This window comes from Euleptes europaea, chromosome 5 (assembly GCF_029931775.1).
Source record: "Euleptes europaea isolate rEulEur1 chromosome 5, rEulEur1.hap1, whole genome shotgun sequence".
NCBI lineage: Eukaryota > Metazoa > Chordata > Lepidosauria > Squamata > Sphaerodactylidae > Euleptes > Euleptes europaea.
The window spans coordinates 63605805-63626316 of record NC_079316.1 but is presented as its reverse complement, the minus strand read 5'-3'; the positions used below and the strand labels follow the sequence as shown (position 1 = coordinate 63626316).

The 20512-nt window shown below is 39.6% G+C and overlaps 1 protein-coding gene across 1 annotated transcript in view; it reads right to left on the bottom strand.

The window, feature by feature from the left end:
- The window catches only part of ATRNL1 (attractin like 1), a 645181-nt gene that overhangs the window by 65553 nt on the left and 559116 nt on the right, over nucleotides 1-20512 (bottom strand). Inside the window, exon 28 of the mRNA XM_056850671.1 lies at nucleotides 8062-8176. Within this exon, the coding sequence (XP_056706649.1) occupies nucleotides 8062-8176 (115 nt within the window). The remainder of the gene's footprint in view (nucleotides 1-8061; nucleotides 8177-20512) is intronic.

The following is a 20512-nucleotide window of genomic DNA, read 5'->3' as shown; positions in this document are numbered from 1 at the left end:
TGTAGCCCATATGTACTGGTAGATATATACAACTATAAGAACAGTTATTCATAAGGACATAGGCTTTATTTTCCCCCTGGTCAATCCAAAATTTCACCTGACTGATTTCTACAATATTAATGGCCTAGACTCGAGAAGAAATCACTGGTACTAGTAAAGAGGATATACCATAGGGATAGAGGCAAACTTAATACAAAAGTTAGCGGATCAGATCTAAGGTTCTGCTGGCTTCTTATTTTTGTCTGCCAATGGGCTTGAAAGTGAACCTCCAATGCTGAAACGGACAGTCTGGTGTAAGGAAAGAACAGGAAAATGTACCTAAAACTGCCTAACAGACAAATGAAACCTGACGGGTATTGAGAAATAATGTGTTCCAAGGGCGAAAATAAGACACGTTGCCATGTATTTTGGGTTTTCACCCTGCCATCAAGCTCAAAGATAACAGGTGGGAATAACTCAGAACAGTATACAAAAGACCAGTTGTCAAAATATGCTGCACATCACTTTGTCCAACAGCATCACTGAAGTTTCATCTGTCTCAGCTCTCTATTTTGTTATATGTCTAGTTCAGTGGTGGCGAACCTATGGCACGCGTGCCGGAGTTGGCACTCAGAGCCCTCTCTGTGGGCACGTGAGCCGTCGCCCCAGCACAGAGTTTGCCTGAGTTCGCTCCAGCGGTGCCTTCCTGGCTCTTCCGGGAAGCGCCAGGCTCCTTCCCAGTGCCTTCTCCGCAGTCGCTGCCTGCGCGCTCCAGAAGTGAAGACAACAATGAGCCTTCTGCCAAGGGCTGGAAGAGGCAGAGCCGGGACGGGGCTGGACCGGGAGTGGGATGCCTGGGCCGCCGTCTGCGGTGGGCTGGTTGGTGACTGCAGCGCAGGGGTTTGGCGGTGAGGGCCGAACGGGGGCCCGCCTGACGTTTTGCTGGAGCCAAGCTCTTCGCGTAGCTCGGGTTTCCAATCTGCTCGTTCATGCAACCGAAGGTGCCTCTGAGCGCGGGCAGAGGGCTGTCCCCACCATAAGCCCCCCACATAACAGTCTTTTTAAATTCGTATGAAGATAACAGTTGGGAAAAGAACCAAACTGAAGGGGTGGGGGCTATTATCCAGCTGCTTTCCTTCCCCTGCTCGGCCTCCCATGCAGGGTTGCCAACCTCCAGGTAGTAGCAGGAGATCTGCTATTTCAGTTCACCTGGAGAAAATGGCCGCTTTGGCAATTGGACTCTATGGCATTGAAGTCCCTCCCCAAACCCCACCATCCTTAGGCTCCGCCCCCAAAACCTCCCACAGGTGGTAAAGAGGGACCTGGCAACCCATAGCCCCATGTGGACTTTGTTGGCACTTTGCAATAAATAAGTGGGTTTTGAGTTGCAGTTTGGGCACTCGGTCTCTAAAAGGTTCGCCATCACTGGTCTAGTTCATCAGAAAAATATCAGATCATGACATTTAAAGAGCACAAATGACACAGTAAAACTTGGAGACCAGATAATCCACAAGAATATACCCATACACTGGCCCCTCCACTAGCCCAGCTGACATAGAGAGAGTTAAAACATCCCAAAAGAAGGCAACTGGAAAAAGAGCTTTCTTGGTTGTGGCATCAAAACTTTGAAACTTCCTCCCCAGGGAGATTCGCCTGTCTCCCTCTGTCATTGTCTTCCACCAGCAGGTGAAGACCTTTTTGTTTTGTTTGACAAATCATATAGGCTCTCCTCCCTGGTTGTGTTGTGTTTGTATGACTATATTTTTAGTCAAATATATTTAATATTTTAAATATTTAATGTTTTGATATTTGCTGCTTTGCAGACCCTGTTTGGGTGGAAAGGCAGCACAGATATACAATCTATATATCTAATTCCCTTGTGTGCCCCTGCCTGCGGATGCTTAAATCTGCAGATGGGGGCACATTCACCCCAAACAGATGTTTCTTCAGACTTGGGTATACCCCAAGTTTGCAGAAAAATGTAAACACTAAAAAGGTTTTTTTAAATTCCCCTGATTTTTTTAAAAAAGTTGTCTGGGCCTGGCTGCTCTGGGCCCGGTCACACTGGAGGAGGGCGCCGGCAGCTGCTCTGAGCCTAGCCATGCTGGAGGAGGATGCCTGCAGCCACTCTAGGCCTACCTGCACTGGAGACATAGGTGGGGAGAGTCTCAAGGGTGGGGGGTAAGAGAAGTACCAAGAGAGGGGGTAGGTGGGGAGAGCAGCAAGGGTGGGGGTAAGAGGAGTGCCAAGGGTGGAGGGTAGGTGAGGAGATCAGTGAGGGTGGGAGCGAGAGGAGTGCCAAGAGTGAGAGGTGAAAGAAGTGCCAAGGGTGGGGGTAGGTGGGGAGAGCTGCAAAGGTGGGGGGTGAGTACAGTGCCAAGGGTGGGAAGTAGTAAAGGATGCACCCTCTCTACAAGTTTATTGTGGTCTCCACTTGTAACAACAATAACTACGCTTTTGAGAACCATATTTTTTTCATTGTTCAGCAATAAAGCAATGAGCAATGTGGTAGTTTGTACATAAGAGCAACTGTATCCAGGGCTTGAAAAAAATATTAAAATATAGCTCTCCAATATTGAGGGCATTAAACAAAATGAACAACAGGAATGCAAGGGGCAAAAAGGTAATGCATAAATTATCTCTTTAAAAAGCAAAGTGCCAAAGATGCTGCAGAAACTGAAAGAAATGACTAACTCAAGGTCTAGCTATGTAGTTTGGCTGAAATATTGAAGAACAATCTAGGTGTGAAATAAATTTTCTGGAATGAAGAGCTGAAAACACGTAATTGAAAACAATAAAAAACCCTACAAACCAAACTCTAGGAATAGGAATAGATGCAGAGCTTATAAATCTTGATGTAAAATCCTTGTGAGCTGTTTGAACATATCATTTAATATAGACCAAAGTAGCAGTGAAGCAGACAATATCCAAAACTGCAAATATTCCACAAGCATTAATGCTGCACCTCTATTGATACTTATTTGGGAAGGAATCAGTGGGGTTAATTAGGATTGCCAACTCCAGATTGAGAAATTCCTGGAGATTTGGGGGCAGAGCCTGGGAAGGGCAAAGTTTGAGGAGTGGAGGGAGCTTACCAGAGAAGTGATCCCATAGAGTCCATTCTCCAAAGCTGCCATTTTCTCCGGGGAACTGATCTCTGTAGTATGGCTACAGAGAATTACAGATCACTTGTAATTCAGGGGGAACACCTGGCCCTACCTGGAGGTTGGCAACCCTAAGGTTTACTTCTAAGCTTTACGAGCACACTGCATGTATACATTTTTAGAACTTCAAGGCGGAATGGGACTAGGAAGTTATTTAAGCCAACTTGCTACAGAAGCCTTCATTTCAGGCATTAGCCTGTACCATCCAAATTATGGTATCGCATAAGACCAGGCTGGAGAAAGTATACCACACCAGAGGTGTTTAGCAGGTCATGGGAAATGTTTAGTAAAGCAAATCCAAATGGCTCATGAAACAGGGCAAAGTAGAAACCAGCACATTCTGATCAATAATTACCTCTAATTGAGAAGGGAGGTTATCTGGGGCAGGTGTGGTTATGAAATTTCTCCAGAAATGCCTAACATAAGCATGAGTGCCATACAGAAGGCTACATTTGATATAAAGCATGTTAACCTAATGTACATAATTAGTGTCATCTATCCCTTTCCTCTGAAAAGTTCTGAAATAGCTTGACTAATCTGCTCCAAATGATGGTGCAGATATGGATGGTGTTTGGTTCAAAACAAAATTCTCACAGAATTCCAGGTCTTCAAAGTCTTTCTTAGTACTCAGCTAAGCGGAAAAGTGAGAATGATGTGGGGTAGAAAGGGTGAACAAGGGAGGGAATGGAAATTCAGTCCTACAAATGAGAATTTACCACAGTGGTTTTTGTATTTGCTCCCCATTAATTTCATAATTTGTGCCCTATACTTTCCCTAAATGGCAGAATTTAAGGGGTACACAAGGAACAAGCTAGAAATGATCCCAAAACTTTGTTGCTGGTTTCCAGAACATCGGACTGTCTTCTGTAACCCATTCTATATTTACGCAGTGTCATGAGAGATACAATATCGCACATTTTGCACAGCTGCTCTGTTGAGAGCGGTGGATTGGCTTTTCCCCACATTTGAGCAATCCCAAAAACCAGTGAAGTCATTTAAAGATCATAATCAGAAGCAAACATCTTTAGATATACAAAGTGAACCAGATCTAGTCATAGCCAATATATCTTAAAACTGACTCCCAGTATGACATAATCTTAGGGCAGTTCCAAAAAGAAGCCAATTCGCTTTCCACATTTCCAACTGATGTTATGTCCCAGTATACATACTCTAGTTAACTTAGATGGGATAAGGTACTGTTAGGAAAGGATTTTTTAAAAACCATCGCTGAGATTTTATACAGTATTAACATGGGTATATGTTGCCATAACCAGGTCCCCATCTCATTTGAAATAATGGTACCTTTCCCCATTTCCCTTGATAGGTAGTAGTGTTGTTTCATTATCGTTTCACATAAATTACTTAACAGACTTTTTGAATGATTACCTCAGAACCCATCTGGTACCGTATTTTCTTAATAATATACACATAGCATGACAAATCTGGAAATGTTGAGATATAGGCAATCTGTGCCCTCCCATAAATTCAGTACAGCTTTTAATAGTGTTGTCCTATACTAGTTTCCTCATTCCAGATATATTATACTCCTTCCAGCCCTTTCCTAATTTATCCTTTTTCTTAGTTTCTTCATTATCAAATACTGCTGGTAAAGGTCACCCGTGGTAAATACATAACTTTAATACATGGGTTTCACTTGATTTTTCACAATGCTATATTCTATATTTCACATGCCTCCCTTGCTAAATTGTTTGAAAGCTCAGAGGCAGCAGCATTGGCTTGGGAGGGTAGCTGAAGCTTTGAGTATCACCACAGCCTTCACTGTATTTTCTTTCCATGTGTTTGCAAATGGAGAAGGTCTGGTTATAGAGTTTCAAGGGTTAAAGGCGAGACCCAAAACTCCCTCAATACAGATGTCAGCTGCCTATTTCCTGCTACTTGTAGCCCATCATTTCCTGATTTTACTAACTTATTTCCCTCGTTTTTCTCTTCTTCAGAGAGCACCACTAAATAATTCCTATTCCAAATCCTTCAAATAATTTTAGCTGGCAGAACTGTGAAACCGTGTACATTGAATCAGGTACACCAATTTTATTTATAAAAAATACAATTTACATTAATTATTCTAATTGGAGAATTTGTTGTTGGAGCACTAAGTATTTTAAATTCAGAATTCCAGAACTTCTGAATAAATATTTACATAGGCAGACAATATTCAACTAATGATGCTTGTGAAATCTTCCTATGTTGAATTTATCAACTTGATTTTGGTATTTTCCTTCTTACCAGAAATATGCATTGCCATGGAGCTCATAATGTTGCAATCTGAGGTTTTCCTGGAGTTGTATTTCAGAAGATAAAATACCATCAAAAAAGAATCGTGGTGATTCTATAAAGTGTTCTGGGAGATCGCTAACCTGTCCCATGGCCTTTGGCTTATTGGGTGCAATAATGGGGTGTGGGGGAGGTAGTTGTGAATTTCCTGAATTGTGCAGGGGGTTGGACTAGATGACCCTGGTGGTCCCTTCCAACTCTATGATTCTATGTTCTGTTTTATTCTGAACGCTATTTACTGTCTACATGGAACTCCTGGATGAGGATGTCCAGGGATCTGGTGGTACATGTTATCATCATCATTACACCCAGTCCCATTCTCTTTTTCATTTGATTCTGTGTGGAGACAGTGAGAACTCTTAATCTCTGTCTGTGGTCAGTGATGGACAGAAATACTATTGGTTTGGAATGAATCTGATACAGGGAGAGGTGTTCATCCTCTGTTAGATGGGTTTCTACTTCCCCTTGACACTCAGGGTGCACTTGGATCCACACTCACACACACACATACACACACACACACACACACACACACCTGTATCTTCCAGTGGTGGAGCAGGCTAGAGAAAAGTTTTAGCAATTTAGATTGGATTGTCATCTGAGACCTTTCCAACAGCAGAATAACCCAGCCACAATAGTTCATACATCAGCTATATTCAGATTCGATTACTGTAATGATTTCTGTAATGATTACAGATCACAGTTCAAGAATGCTCATGGAAACTACAGTTGATTCATAATATGGTAGCCAGGCTGTTCCACGGGACTAATATTACGCCAATTCCTTCTCAAATTCTTTCTCTTTTTGTCACTCAATAAGTTAGTTTTGGAGGGATTTATTTTTTCCTGATCTTGTTTTTATGTTGCGCTGAAGCACTACTGGGCTGTTATACCTGGTATACTGTGCTGTTATGTTGGTAACAGCACCAAAAAAACAAAAAACAAAGTGTTGTCTTCTATGAAGCCTTTGTTAGCAGAAGATGTAATGGAAGCAAGTCATGATCAGATTCCTTCTTTCCTTTCTTTTTGTATGTGTGGCAGACAATTGGAACGGAATAAAAGGCCTCAAGAAACTGTGCAATAATAACAGAGTGGAACAGAGGGAATCTGTTCAACCCTATATTTAACATGCTGTTTGCTGATATATTTTTTTGAAACAGTATTGCCATCACTTATAATTAGCAGTAACCATCTCCGCTATGGCGGATTAGCCTGTGACAGGGCTGGGAACTGTCAGCCCTTGAGCCAATCTGATCCCTGGAGGTGTGATGCTTCGGTTGTCTGTTGCTAATCCAGGTTACGCCTCCTCCTCCACACAGTCATTCCATGCAGTGGGGAGAGGGAGGCAGAAAGATAAGAGTTATCCTGGGAACGAGGTACGGAAGAAACAGAAGCTCCGCAGTTGCCAACCAGCTCCTAACACTGCTGTTGATCTGTAACCCTAAGTGTATTGTGTGCCATCCTGGCATTATTTAACAATAGAACTTGTCTCCCTTATACCCAGCTACCTAATTGCCCTATGCCCTTCTGCTACAGTTTAGAATGCTCAACATGTCATTATATTCTACTGTAGTCTGCCTTGACTTTCTGTGTTATACAGAAAGGAAAGGTATGGCATGAATAATAAACAAACAAACCATGTGGGCTAATCAGCCTGCTACTAGAAAAGGCACTTTAAACTTTACAAGCACTTTCAAGTGAACTCCTTTGGCACCACTGCCATCTTCTAAGGTCACCAACCCCTTCTCCCTTCCAAGCTTGCCCTGCTTCTTCTGCCCTCCCCTTTCAAGCTTCATTTGAGCCAGCTATACCCTGCTGTTACTGGGGCTTATCTGAGAAAGTGGATCCTCTTCTGGCTACGCCTGGGACACTTGGCCCTAGTTATGCCACTGCTGTTGTGCCACTAGCATCTGTGTGTCTGGCCTTTTGTGAAATTGTAGAGTTTGCTTTAAAAGGGGTTAACAAATTGAATAGTCAACACAAGGAAAACTCAGTGGGGTGGGCATTCCTGATATCACTAGTTCTGTTGCAAGATTTTTGGCGGAGGTGATGTCGCTCAAACGTCAAAACAAAACAAGCACGTAAACTGCGAGTTGAATGTTGAAACAGATTTTGTGATTTCAATGAGACTGGTTCAGGGGGAATATATTATTATGGTATTGGTGATGCTATGTTTAGTAATTGTTTTCTACTGTGTTTTAACCTTAAGTATACGTTGGGTGTTGTAAATTGATTATGTGTTGTTGTATTATGTATTATTGTTATGGTTAAGCTCAAAACCTTTGGTCAAAGGAGCTAGTAAATAAATGGAAATGGAGTGGGGTGGGCAATGTCGGTTTTACTTTATGTTTCTTGGTACGAAGGAATAATTCAGTAAGAAGTCAGCCTTTTTGATGGCTGAGCAAAGAATGCTTATTAGTATAATTAATTCAGAACGAGTGATTTTAAAAAATCGAACTTGGAGTCCAATGGAAAGCATGTGACTGGACAATATAACTGATCGCAAAACACTACTGGATCCCCATTCCATTTTAATTTGTATGCAAATATTGTGTCAGGTCTTGTAAAACTATATCCCTGAAACATTCTGTAAATCTCTAGCTGCTCTTTAAGGTTTTCTTCTTACCTGACTGACCAGGTGGTGGGACTCCTGATGATCCTCTCGGCAGGCATAAAAACACAGTCAGTACTGCGGCTTTATTTCCGGAGCAAGGCTCAATAGCAATTGGTTTAGGAGAACCCTGAAATAAAAGAAAATTTAATATTATTATGTGATCTGATGTTATCTTCTGTTGCCGTTTTTTGTTTCTTATCTAAGAGCTATGAATATATACACAAACACACTAACCTGAGGTTTCTAAAAAATACACCATGTTTAAAACTAAGAATGCCCCTCTCATTGCTTAGCCTTAAAAATAGTTTTTCATAAACAAGTTGCACTTTCCAATTAAAATATCAAAAAAGACCTCAAATAAAATATAGTAATACGGATTTCAGCAAATGTATTCAGATATAAATATTAATTATTGAAGCATTCAAATCAGCAATGTGATTGCTCAGCACTACAATTTCTCACGGGATTAGTATCACTCAATAGTTTGCAAAGAAAACATAGCAGGAATAATATTGTGTTACATTTTATAAAACAGCTGTGATAGTGTTTTTTCTCTCCAACAGAAGTCAAAGGGAATTTAACACTAAAGATTAAAGGTGGTGGATCCCCCCCCCTTTAAATCTGATATACATATACATTTAATGATATGATATGATATGATATACATTTAAAAAGAAAATGTTGCCCAAAATCACTAACAGATATAAACCAACACTCTGGTGTTATGACCAATGTACAACACTATGCTTACATTATTGCCGAACTGAGTGCAAGAAGTATGGTGTCCCAATGCCATGGGGACATCACATCATCAAATATACTAAAAACTGTTTTAATGATATTGGGCTGTCCATTTTAAAATGGCTGTTATATTGTTTTTAGATTGTAATGGCCTTATACAGTAAACTACTATTACCACTAAAAACTGTTTCTAAAGAGTGTTTTTTTTTAATTCACTAAATTACATTGAGCATAGGGTATTGCATCCATGGTCTCTGGTGCTGTCTCATGTATCGCTTGTCAGCATGGGCTCATGTCTGCTTTACTATCATAGCATTACCTGCTACCTAACACTTTTTTAAACTGGAGATGCCAAGGGCTGAACCTGGGTCCTTTTGCCACTGAGCCACTGCCCCCTCCAGGATTCTTTAAAGCTCTCAGGGATTTGAGCAGGATGTTTTCTCCTCTCACTTTTAACTATTTGTCTGCTCATAGCATTCTGTCCCTTGAGAAGATGTTCCAGTTCTAGTCAGACTGTTTTTTATTTAAAGGCTTTGAATTTTTTTTTTGTAATTGACAAAGTTATGTTTTTGCTTACCCAAGAAGACCCTGACCATAATCCAGTTATGCTGCTTTCGTAACAGGCATAGCAGCTACCCGCTTTATTGTTGGAAATATCGATGAGGAACAATAAATCTAGTTATATTTATATAGCCAATCTTTGGGGTAAAACTCAGTCTTATTGACGTCAATTAAAATCCTACTGGCTTTATTAAACCAATAATGCAAGATATTACTATACTTCTTTCAAGTGTAGTTGCTGTTTTTTCACATATATACATCATCAATGGTTGCAAAGTATTATGCTAATTTCATTGGATAACCCCTTGCTCTAGTATCATAAGAGAGAGAGAATAATGTCTATCCACTATCTCTGTACCATTCAAATTTCTATCATACCCTCCTTTGTACAGAAAAAATACTGCAATACCAATTCATTATGACTGTCTTTTTCTGGACTAGCTTAGCACTGTAATATCATTTTTGAGACTTACTACAACTGCACACCGTAGTCCAAATGCAACCATTCGCCCCAATGAGAGAGCAAGCCTAAACAGTCTACTCAGAAGTAAGCCCCCCATTTTATTCAATAACCCTTACTGGCAGGGAATTGTTCTTAGGGTTCCAGCCTGAGAAACAGCCATTGACAATATAGACATTTTAATGTCCTCCTCTGGGCAAGACTTTAATGGAAGCTTTCTTATCTTAGGCTATTCTTGGCTCAGCTTGTCAACCATGCTGCCTTCCTCTTGGACTTGTTTGTACCTTTCCTAATCTTTGGTTTATTTTGTATCTCACAGTTGTGGTTAAAACTTTCAAATAATCTTCAAGCACCATGAAAAGATCTGACACGTATGTATGTATTGTGATTATGTAGGCAAAGGTCTAGGTAGTTGTATCATTAGAGGCCCTAGTGCATTTTTGCTGCTTTTACAAATAATAAACCATCACATGCTATATAGTGTGTCAGCAAGGCAGTAAATAAACACATGAATAAAAAGTGTTACATTCCACATCTCATGGAAGTCAATGGTTCTGTTCACACTGATACAATCTAATTTGCACTACGTACACAGAAACCAGGCAGAGAGCCTGGTAGTTTGGGAGCAGGGCTATGAGGGCTGGTAAAGTCACAGGAGAAAAATCAAATTGAAATCAAACATACATCTGAGATTTAGCCCAAACTGTAGTAAGAAAGCCCTAAGAAAATGGCCTGATACACTTGTTGACCATGTGCAAGTCCACTGCTGGGCTGCCAACCTCAGAAGGCTTGTTAAATACGAAAATTATTTTCATTAATTATTACTTTCTGAGTGGCAGCCTCTGTGGTGTGAAATAGCACATTCTCAGAAGGCTCTTTTTGCTTTTTAGAAGAGATGCAAGACCAAGCTGTTCAAGCAACAGTTCAGAAAGATGCTTTAATGAAGGGAATAGAACTGAGGACTACACTATTGTGTACAGTATGTACCAACTGTTGATGTATGTATTATCCCACCATGTAATTTCTGCTTCGTTAACATGTCATGCTAATACTTATGCATTGTTTCAGATATCTTCTTGGTTTCAGGCTTCTGCAGTCCTATTCCTATTATATTGCTTATTGGATGTCCCATGCTGTTGATTCTATTGACTTGCACTGTGTAATCTGCCTTCAGTCTCAGTGAGAATGGCAGCCTATGAATAGGATAGATAGTTAGATAGATAAACAAACAGACAGACATCTAGTAACATTTTAGGGGCTGGGCTAGCTGTAAGATGTTTGTTTGATGAGCAGAGCATGGAGATTTAGTGGTCAGTTTAGTGTAGTGGTTAGTGTCAGTCTAGGATCTGGGAGACCCAGGTTTTGAATCCCTGTTCTGCCATAGAAGCTTGCTGGATGACCTTGGGAATGTCAAATGCTCTCAGCCTAGCGTACGTCACAGGATTGTTGTGGGGATAAAATGGAGGGCAGGAAAATGACGTGAGCCTCTTTGGCTCCCCACTGGGGAGAAAGGTGGGGTATAAATGAAGCAAGTCAGCAAATAAAGTTCTTATGGCTCTTTCAATCAGAGTGAATATATTTTTGGAGTTTGCTTTTAAAAAGGTGTCCATGAGGTTTACATGAGACTGTCAAAATAAGTTGTAGCAATATATAATGTTTGTGAATCAAACAGTAGAAACTGAGTTCAGCATAGTATATGCTCAGTGCTTAAAAAATACTTACAGTTAGACATGTTTCCATATTTAACATTTGTTAAGTCATGCATTTCTCATTTCAGAACCTACCCTTCAGTTGTGTACTGAAGATGTTTCTAAAACACATGCTTTCAAAATTATTTATTTCACTGTCTTATGCATAAATATTTAGAAAGCAATTCTGTCATGTACTAAGACAAAAAGGGAAATATTCAGTGTTTTGATTTCTAGTTCAAAGTCATTAAATGCTCCCATTTACACGCAAAACTATATATAAAGTGATTTTAGAACATGACAAGAAATGTTAGCTTAGCCATATTAAATATGCTGAAAAACTAATCTGCAGTATGGAAATAAAACTTCCTTTCCTCTGAATAAACAATTATTTATTTCTCTTTAACTAACACATAGTAAACAACATTTAGAACTGTACATTGGGGGTATGTTTAGTGAGCAAATATGCAGAACATTTAAAAATAGATAAATTATATTTTCCAATATGTTTTAAGCAGTCAGCTTGTAAAGGAGCACCTGTATTTGAATATGGGAATTGTTGTTGCTCTTGTTTAACAGCTGATTCAGGTATTCTGGTGAGATAGTTACACCTTTGCTTTCTGATGGCTCAGTGTACACAAAATTATTAAAAATATTGTTTAAAATTACATTCAGGCTATGTGTGTAAAGTGTATATAAAACATAAATGAATTTGGAACCCATCCCCAAGATATCTCATTATGTATATGCAAAAATTCCAAAATATTCCAATATATGGAAAGATCCAAAATACGGACCACTTCTAGTCTAAAGCAGTCCGGATAAGGGATACTCAACTTGTAATGTGAGTCTTCAAACATGCTCTTTACATGGAGACTCACTAGCCCTGCTTACATGTTACAGGGAACCCACATACATCCTGCCTGTATGTGCATAAGTCTGTTTGTAAGAAAAAGCCAACATGCAGTCACCTTGTGAATGAAACCCAAAGATCAGTAACTGGATAAATGTGGGGTTTGTATCACATGTTCAGTTGTACATGCATTGATTGTAATGTGAGACTTACTCAACGCACATACAAAGAGCAATCAAGTGTACACTGCACACAGACTGTACATGTGTTCACTGTAACTTGTGAACAGGGTTACTGTGATAAAGTTAATGAACAGCAGAAGGAACAGTAAAGCAGAACCAGCAACCAGGCAGTAATTATGGCTGACCCCCACCCCCCGCCAATGAATACCAGGTCAACTAACTACAAACTTCCTGCATGAATGACCGACGAAAGGATAACCTTTGTTGTAAATTGGCTTGCCATGTTTTGGTGTGCGTACGGTGACACAATGCCACTTGGGAACTGTGGGCAGGCAAGCACATGCTGTACAAGCAAATCTGTGACACTCTGTTTCTTCTACGTAGGTTGTGCTATCCAAAATCCTGGCCCTTGTTTGGCTAATTAATTCTTCATGCAAGATAAAATACTGGCTAGTGGATTTGTTGTTCAGGAAGAACGTTCCCCTCACCCCTCAACATGGCAACGCAAAGCCTCCCTCCCTCACTGTCCAGTCCTGCTGCATTTGCTTTCATAAAGATCATATTTCCATATGACATGTGCTGCCCTGTGGCATATGCAACTGTCCTGTGCTTCCTAATTAGATCATTGTACTATGCAAGAGCTGGGCCATATTGTCCTATAAATTACAGCGCTACTTAAATCAATTCCCGTTCTCAGGAACAAAAGGATAGTATTTCATCTAGAGGCTGGGTGAGACCAAATAAGGGGTTAAAATAAATAATTTTGTCATGTGCCAGCAGTAGCTACTGGCCTTGGCTGCCTGGTCTGAACAATGTGTACCATGCAAGCATAAAGAGCGACATCTGCTTGAAATAGTATAATTAATTATAAACACGAGCACAGTTCGTAAATAAGGGTACCCAAATCATAACGGATTATTAAATCCTATGGACATTTCTAATCACTGTGGTGTTTTCATCCAGTCACTGGAAGAGCCTCTTCTGCCAAAGGAAGATTCCTCATACTAGAGGAAAGTCCCACTTTTAGCATAAAATTTCTGCAGGGTCCAAAACCAACAACAATGAGTATTAAACAAGCCATGGAAACCACTATCACAAACCATTTTTTGTGAATGTCTCAAAACCAAAATGGTTCTAAAGCAACATGCCCTAAATTAGGGTTGCCAACCTCCAATTACTAGCTGGAGATCTGCTATTACAACTGATCTCCAGCCGATAGAGATCAGTTCACCTGGAGAAAATGGCCACTTTGGTAATTGGACTCTATGGCATTTAAGCCCCTCCCCTCCCCAAACCCCGCCCTCCTCAGGCTCCACCCAAAAAAACCTCCCACCAGTGGCAAAGAGGGACCTGGAAACCCTATTCCCCACGCTTCCAAATGAAGCTTGCTGAGTGACCTTGGGCTAGTCACAGTCCTCTCAGAACTGTCTAAGCCCCACCTACCTTACAGGGTGCCTGTTGTGGGGAGAGGAAGGGAAAGTGATTGTAAGCCGCTTTGAGACTCCTTAAATTAGAGAAAAGTGGGGTATAAAAACCAACTCTTCATCTATGTGCCTTTTGTTTTTGAAAGACACAAGTATTAAATACTTTCAATCATTGCCACTGTAAAATTTCAACAAACTCAAGAGATCTTTACTGTTCATATTTGCTGCTGATAAATTTAAAAACACACGCATAAACATTTTGATTCAAATTGTATTAACTATTTTCTGATGACTCCCCCCCTCAATCAAGTACATCAGCCATTTTCTGTTTTTGACTGAGAAAGTGTTTTATAGCATGTTAAAGCTGGGGAAGCAGAAGTGCAATCTTGGTGTATATCATTTCAATTTTTGTAGCAGGAGACCCAGGCAGCATAGAGCAAATGATAATAATTCAGATACCCTTAGGTTTGTCAGTTGTTTAAAGATAAATACATAACCATGAATCAAAGTTATTTCGGTGTGACATGACACGTTCTTTGAAATGTACACTTTATCATGCACTTTCCATAGCTTTTGGGGGGAGAGATAAGGCACATGTTTGTTTGCCCAAAGCACTTAGCAACCGTGATTTATTTATTGGAATTGTCATGTTTTGGATGGAAGGAAATGGCTGTTATGCTGTTCCAAAAAACAGCCAAAGATAGTTAGACAGTTAATAAACCGTTTGGAGTGGATAGTATAAGGAAGGATCTTATTAACTGGCTTTCTTTTTCCTTTGTACAACTAAATGCAATTGAAACAGATGCACGAAAAGTCTACAAAAAAGTTAAATATATAGGAGATGCTCCAGCCAAAATTAAATACGTACTGGTCCCCCTAATTTCAGTGGAAGAGTTAAGCAGTAGAGTCAACTAAACTGAACTGTGATTATCTTTAATCAGCTAGTGTCCACAGTATCTTCAATATGCACACAAATTATCTTCCTACTCGAAAGCCAGTACAAGCCACAGTCAACAATTTATGTATCCTGTCCTTGTCCACAGAAATTTCCAAAGATGTTTCATGATTTATACCTGCATTTTTCAGAATTACAAATCTCAGCCATTGTCTTAAAGTAGGTAAAATTACTGTTTTCTTTGAGAGAGACATTAAGGGGATGTTCAGTTAGCAAATTAGTATTTAGAACTATAATCTTTTATCTCCCTCACCAAAAATATATAACCCTGGGACTGTTCTTGGGATCCAAATATTTTATCATTTAAACTTGAGACTAACAATTGTCAGACTCTGAATCCAAATCTTTGGCTACCATAAACCCAACTATAGCATTCAAGAATCACGAAGAAGATAACTTAAACAATGTCTTTGAAGCTATATACTCCAATCAAAAGGCCAGTCTTCTAATTTGAATTTAAAGCATATTCTATGAAAATGTATCCGCCTTCTACCATGTGACCCCCCTACCTCAATAGAAGTCAGAAACTACTCCATCCCATCCTCCCAACTGCAGATTGCAAATTTTGTTCAACGTTTCAAATCTTTACATTTAAAAATAATATTTCATAAGACATATGTGACATGCAAAGTTTACATACAGAACTGTGTGTACTTTCTGGGGAGCAGAGGCCAACACAGGCCAAAGATGGCTAGAAGTTGCCCAAAAGCAGGTCAGCCATATGTATATGAAGCCTCTCACGATGGTCATGAACTAAGTATGTTGGGTGTGTGTGTAGAAGAGATACCTGTGCTGAATCTGGATACCTTCTTTTCCTTTCTCGTACCCTGTTCTCTTACCCCTCTGGCACCCAGGGGTATTGTGTTGTAATACTCTCATATTATGCTGTAATATTCCCACAGCAACTGTTAGCTATGAAAAGTTTATTTATTATATTTTATTCATACAAGAAACTCAGAAAGAGCGTGACTGGTCCAAGGTCATCCAGTAAGTTTTGTGACTGAGTACAGAATTAGAATCTGTTTCTCCCTGATCCTAGTTGGACACTCTAATCACTATGCCTAACTGATCTTCAAACTGCCCAAACTGTCCCCTAAGAGCAACTTGGGCTTGCTAGATGGGGAAAGTACAGGTTTCTGTTACAATAATATATTGTGGCCTTGCAACGCTAGATTCATAAGCAGAAACTTGTCTGCACACACAATCATCACTTGATCTTTATCAGGATCCTACTGTGCATGCTAATTTGACAATTAACAGATTTTGATCCAAATGCTACTACAAAAACAATTTTTTTTAACTGACTTCACCCAGATCCAGTGAGGGTAATATCCTTGCATGCAGAACTGTGTGTTTAAACAGGTGTTGTATATTTCTGACCCGTCTAGTAGCTGGGCTGCACACACACAGTCCCTTAGAAAATTGGCAATAGTGCCAATCAGCTGTTTGAGGAGGCTGGATTCCCATGTTTCCATACTCCCTTCTCCCCTGAATTTCTGGCTGGCTATTGAGCACAAGTGTAACTAGATTATGACAAAGATTAACAACATGTTTCAAGAATACCTGTCACCCATACACCACTAACAGTGAAATCCTATATGGAGTTAAGCTCTTTTAAGTATGTTGAAGTCATTGGGATTAGAAGGGTCTAACTTGGTTTAGGACTGCACTGTAAATGAGCTGAATGTTTGAAAGTTTCTATACTAATTTATATTCCTAGGGGGAAAGCCACTCATTTTTTTTAAGTACTTGACCATCTATTTTCTGGGCAGTCATTTGAAAGTTAGGTGCACCTAATTTTTAAAAGTGCATTATTATGCCATAAAGGCAAATAGATCACGAAAGACTAAACGGCTGCCATCTCATGCCAAAAAAGCAATTAGAAAATTGGATCAAGGAATTAATGTGGGTATGTTACACCTGTCAGCAGTAATAAGTATTTTGACATGAGCAGAATAAAATTTGACACAGTGCACAAGTACTGATCTGATCCACCAAGTATTTAAAATGCGAACAACTATGCAATAATCACTTCGGTGTTGCCACACCAGAACATTTTAATGGTATTATTATCATAATCTGTCTATAAATAAAAATGCTTCTTTGAGCAGCTTGAATAAGTTACCCCTTTACAGATAATGATAATTTACACTAATGTAAAAAAATTAGTTCCTAATCATATTATTAACACTGTATTTATCCAGTGAATACCAACCAGAGTAAACATGATTGCTTTGTATGTAAGCAATCAAGTGTGTTGATGTGATGTAATTAACACAGCCATCTTAAAACCTTGCAGCTGCTTCTTGTACAGTCTGCAAAAAATCTAGACAGGATTTTGTTTCCCTTTTCGAAAGAATCAAGCATTACAGTAAATGACAACTGGGCCCCATATTTGTAGCGTTTGACACATTAACAGTGTGACCCTAAACTTTTCTGCTGGTGTCTCTGCCTTTGTGGATACGGCGTATCTTTACAGGGCAATGTTGGTGCAATGACAATATGCTGCCACATTTTGTGACATCCCCTGGAGTGGCTATTGGCCTTAGGGTTGCCACGTCCCTCTTTGCCACTGGTGGGAGGTTTTTGGGGCGGAGCCTGAGGAAGGCGGAATTTGGGGAGGGGAGGGACTTCAATGCCATAGAGTCCAATTGCCAAAGTGGCCCTTTTCTCCAGGTGAACTGATCTCTGACGGCTGGAGATCAGTTGTAATAGCAGGAGATCTCCCGCTAGTACCTGGAGGTTGGCAAACCTAGCTGGCATTTTTAAGTTGCAAATTGAGATCAGGCTAAATCCCCTGAGTCCATGTTGTCACTACCAGTTGCAGCCATATATTTTAAAGAGGTCTTGGGATGTTGCAAGATGGCCAGGCAACTGCAGCTTTTGCTACTTAAAGTTCACCTCTCAAAAGCCTTCCCACTTGGAAATCCTGTCCAAAATTATTAACTGTACCATAATTGTTAATTATTTAATACATTTTTGTTGGCTCAATTATTTCACTGAAATAAAAAGCAATTAATAATTTATACATTAATGAAATTCCTTCACAAAAGCTTCCACCAGAATACAATCTATGGTTCATGAAGAACATTTTCCCCAAAAGTATTGCAACTTTCCGCTTGTTTATAAATCAGGCAAAGAGTATCTGTAGGCTTTACTCTCCCCAGTCATTCATTAAAATTGTCTTCTCTTTTAATCTTTCCATTGTACATTATGTCATTTTATTTACAATCTATTCTCAAGAATAAATTTGAACATTATCAATGTTTTGCATTTCTTTGCTGCAGTGCTTTCCAGTTGCGACTCTCTTGGTGATTTACAACTTTAATTAATTAAACTCCGCCACCCCCTATGTGGTAGGTAAGCATTATTATCTATTTCAGAGCAGTGATCTACGGAGAGAACTCTCTCCAGTGGCTTCTTAAAAGGCTGCCACCAAACTGAAGGTAGTATTGAGCTAATTTCCCTTCTTCCACAGCTAACTCACTCTTCTTGTCAAGGAGGATTTATCCTTAGGGCTCGTAAAATTATATAAAAACAGCACATTAAGTTCTGTTTCCAGAACCCACTGAAACCTTATGGAAAAGTACAACAGCGCAGAATAGCAATGAAGGTAGTAAGCTCTTATGGATATTTCACTCTTTAAAAAAAAAAAAAACCCTGCAGATTTGAACAGAGAATGATAGTCTCCTGATGATTTTCTAATCTGTTGAGCAGATTTCACTCTAGTAAAGATATAAATTCTTACTCTAGGAGATGCACTTGACAAGGATATGGTTTATGACCAAAAAACACGAATATGATCCTTATCAGGCAGCAAAGATCTAGGCCCACAAAGCTATAGACAAAGAGCAGCCACTTTGCTTTTGTACCACTGTACAGCGAGGCCAATGCTCCAGAGACTGTTTCCAGTGACGCTGGAGAATTGCTCCCAAGAAAGCAGTCTCTACAGGACCTAAGAGACTGTCAGAGGAGAGTGCTGGAGTCGGAGTGAGGAAGCAGCAGGCCAAGGGGGGAAAGTGTTAAGAGAGATAGGTTCACAGCAATAATGGGAGAAGGAAAGTGAAATATGAGCCACTGATCACAATCAGATGCAAATGCACCCACAGGTCTCTGCCGTCATATTCTTTTCTGCATCTTCTTGTCTATTCAGCATGTGCCTAGCAAATGTTAATATTAAAACATGGATACCTATAACTTCAGAAAAACTGGAAGAGAACAAGTTCAATTAATGCCCTAAAATATCAACAGATGAGAAAATGCAAAGTTGGAAATATTATTACAGCAGGGGGAAAATGCTAATAGTGTCCAGCATACCAAATTTACTCCGTGCTATAAATACTATACAATTTGAAGACAACAGAAAGTAAGAAAAATCATTTAGAAAAGTAATGAAGGCATAAACGATGTTCCATTCCTGCTTTTCTTGGAATATTCACAGGGCAGGTCCAAGGTTGGTGTCTCCATCCCCCAAAACATTTTTCCTAAGTGTATCATTAGTACAGAAAGGCCTTACTACCCATCCATATAGGATAGTGGATCATAACAACAATGCATTTGGGTATTATAGAAAAGCTATTACAATTCCACTCCAGATGGGAGAAAGGAAATCAATGAGACATTTCTCACACGTTGAGGAGCAAAATGTCACCAACATTAGTTACGGTTGAATTCCCATTATTTCAGCAGCCTAGTTATTTAACTGCACAGCGTGACCTCCCTTTAACAGTTGTATGTAAACATAACTGTATTCAAGATAAATTTCACACACACACACACAAATATACCTTATGGATATGTAGTTGCATGTCACCTAGATCATTTGAACTAATAGGATTGAACTGTATTCACTGGTGATTATTTTAAATTTCATACAATTCTTACCATTGTTAAATGTAGAACAGAGGAGAGACTCAGAGAATCCCTCTTCCCAATAACATGACATGCATCTGTGGTCAAATGTTGTATTGTGCATCTCACATTGCCAGGGACAGTTAGTAAGTGTAGTGGTTAGAGTATCACACTAAGATCTGGGAGATCAGAGTTCAAATCCCCATCCTGCTGTGAAACTTGTTCTGTGACCTTGGGTCAGTTACTCTCTCTCTCACCCTAACCTATGCCACAGGGTTGTTGTGATGATAAAATCAAGATGAAAGGCCCACATTATTCTGCCCTGAAAGTATTGGAGGAAAGTTAGGATGAAAATGTACAAGTTAGATAGTCCTAAACTATGGAGGGCAGATCCAAGAAACAGTGTGATGGATAATTTGGCTCCATTCCATTTTTAAGTTACCAGCCCCTATTGTGTGCATGTTTAATTACCCTATTTAGGCCATGTGCTGTGCATGTTGCATGATCTATACGTAACAGCCTGATTTTATGCTCCACCTAAGATGGCTGCTGTTGTACCACTATAAGTTAATCAATGTTGGGGTTGCAAATCAACACAGAGAGGAGGAAAAAACAGCTAACTTAATTTCTTGTGATTTAATTAATTAAAACACATGTTATATATTTAAATAAATACAGATATCTGATACCAAACATAAATTTAAGATAGACATGATGCTTCTGGATCATAAGTAAACACTTCTGTGTT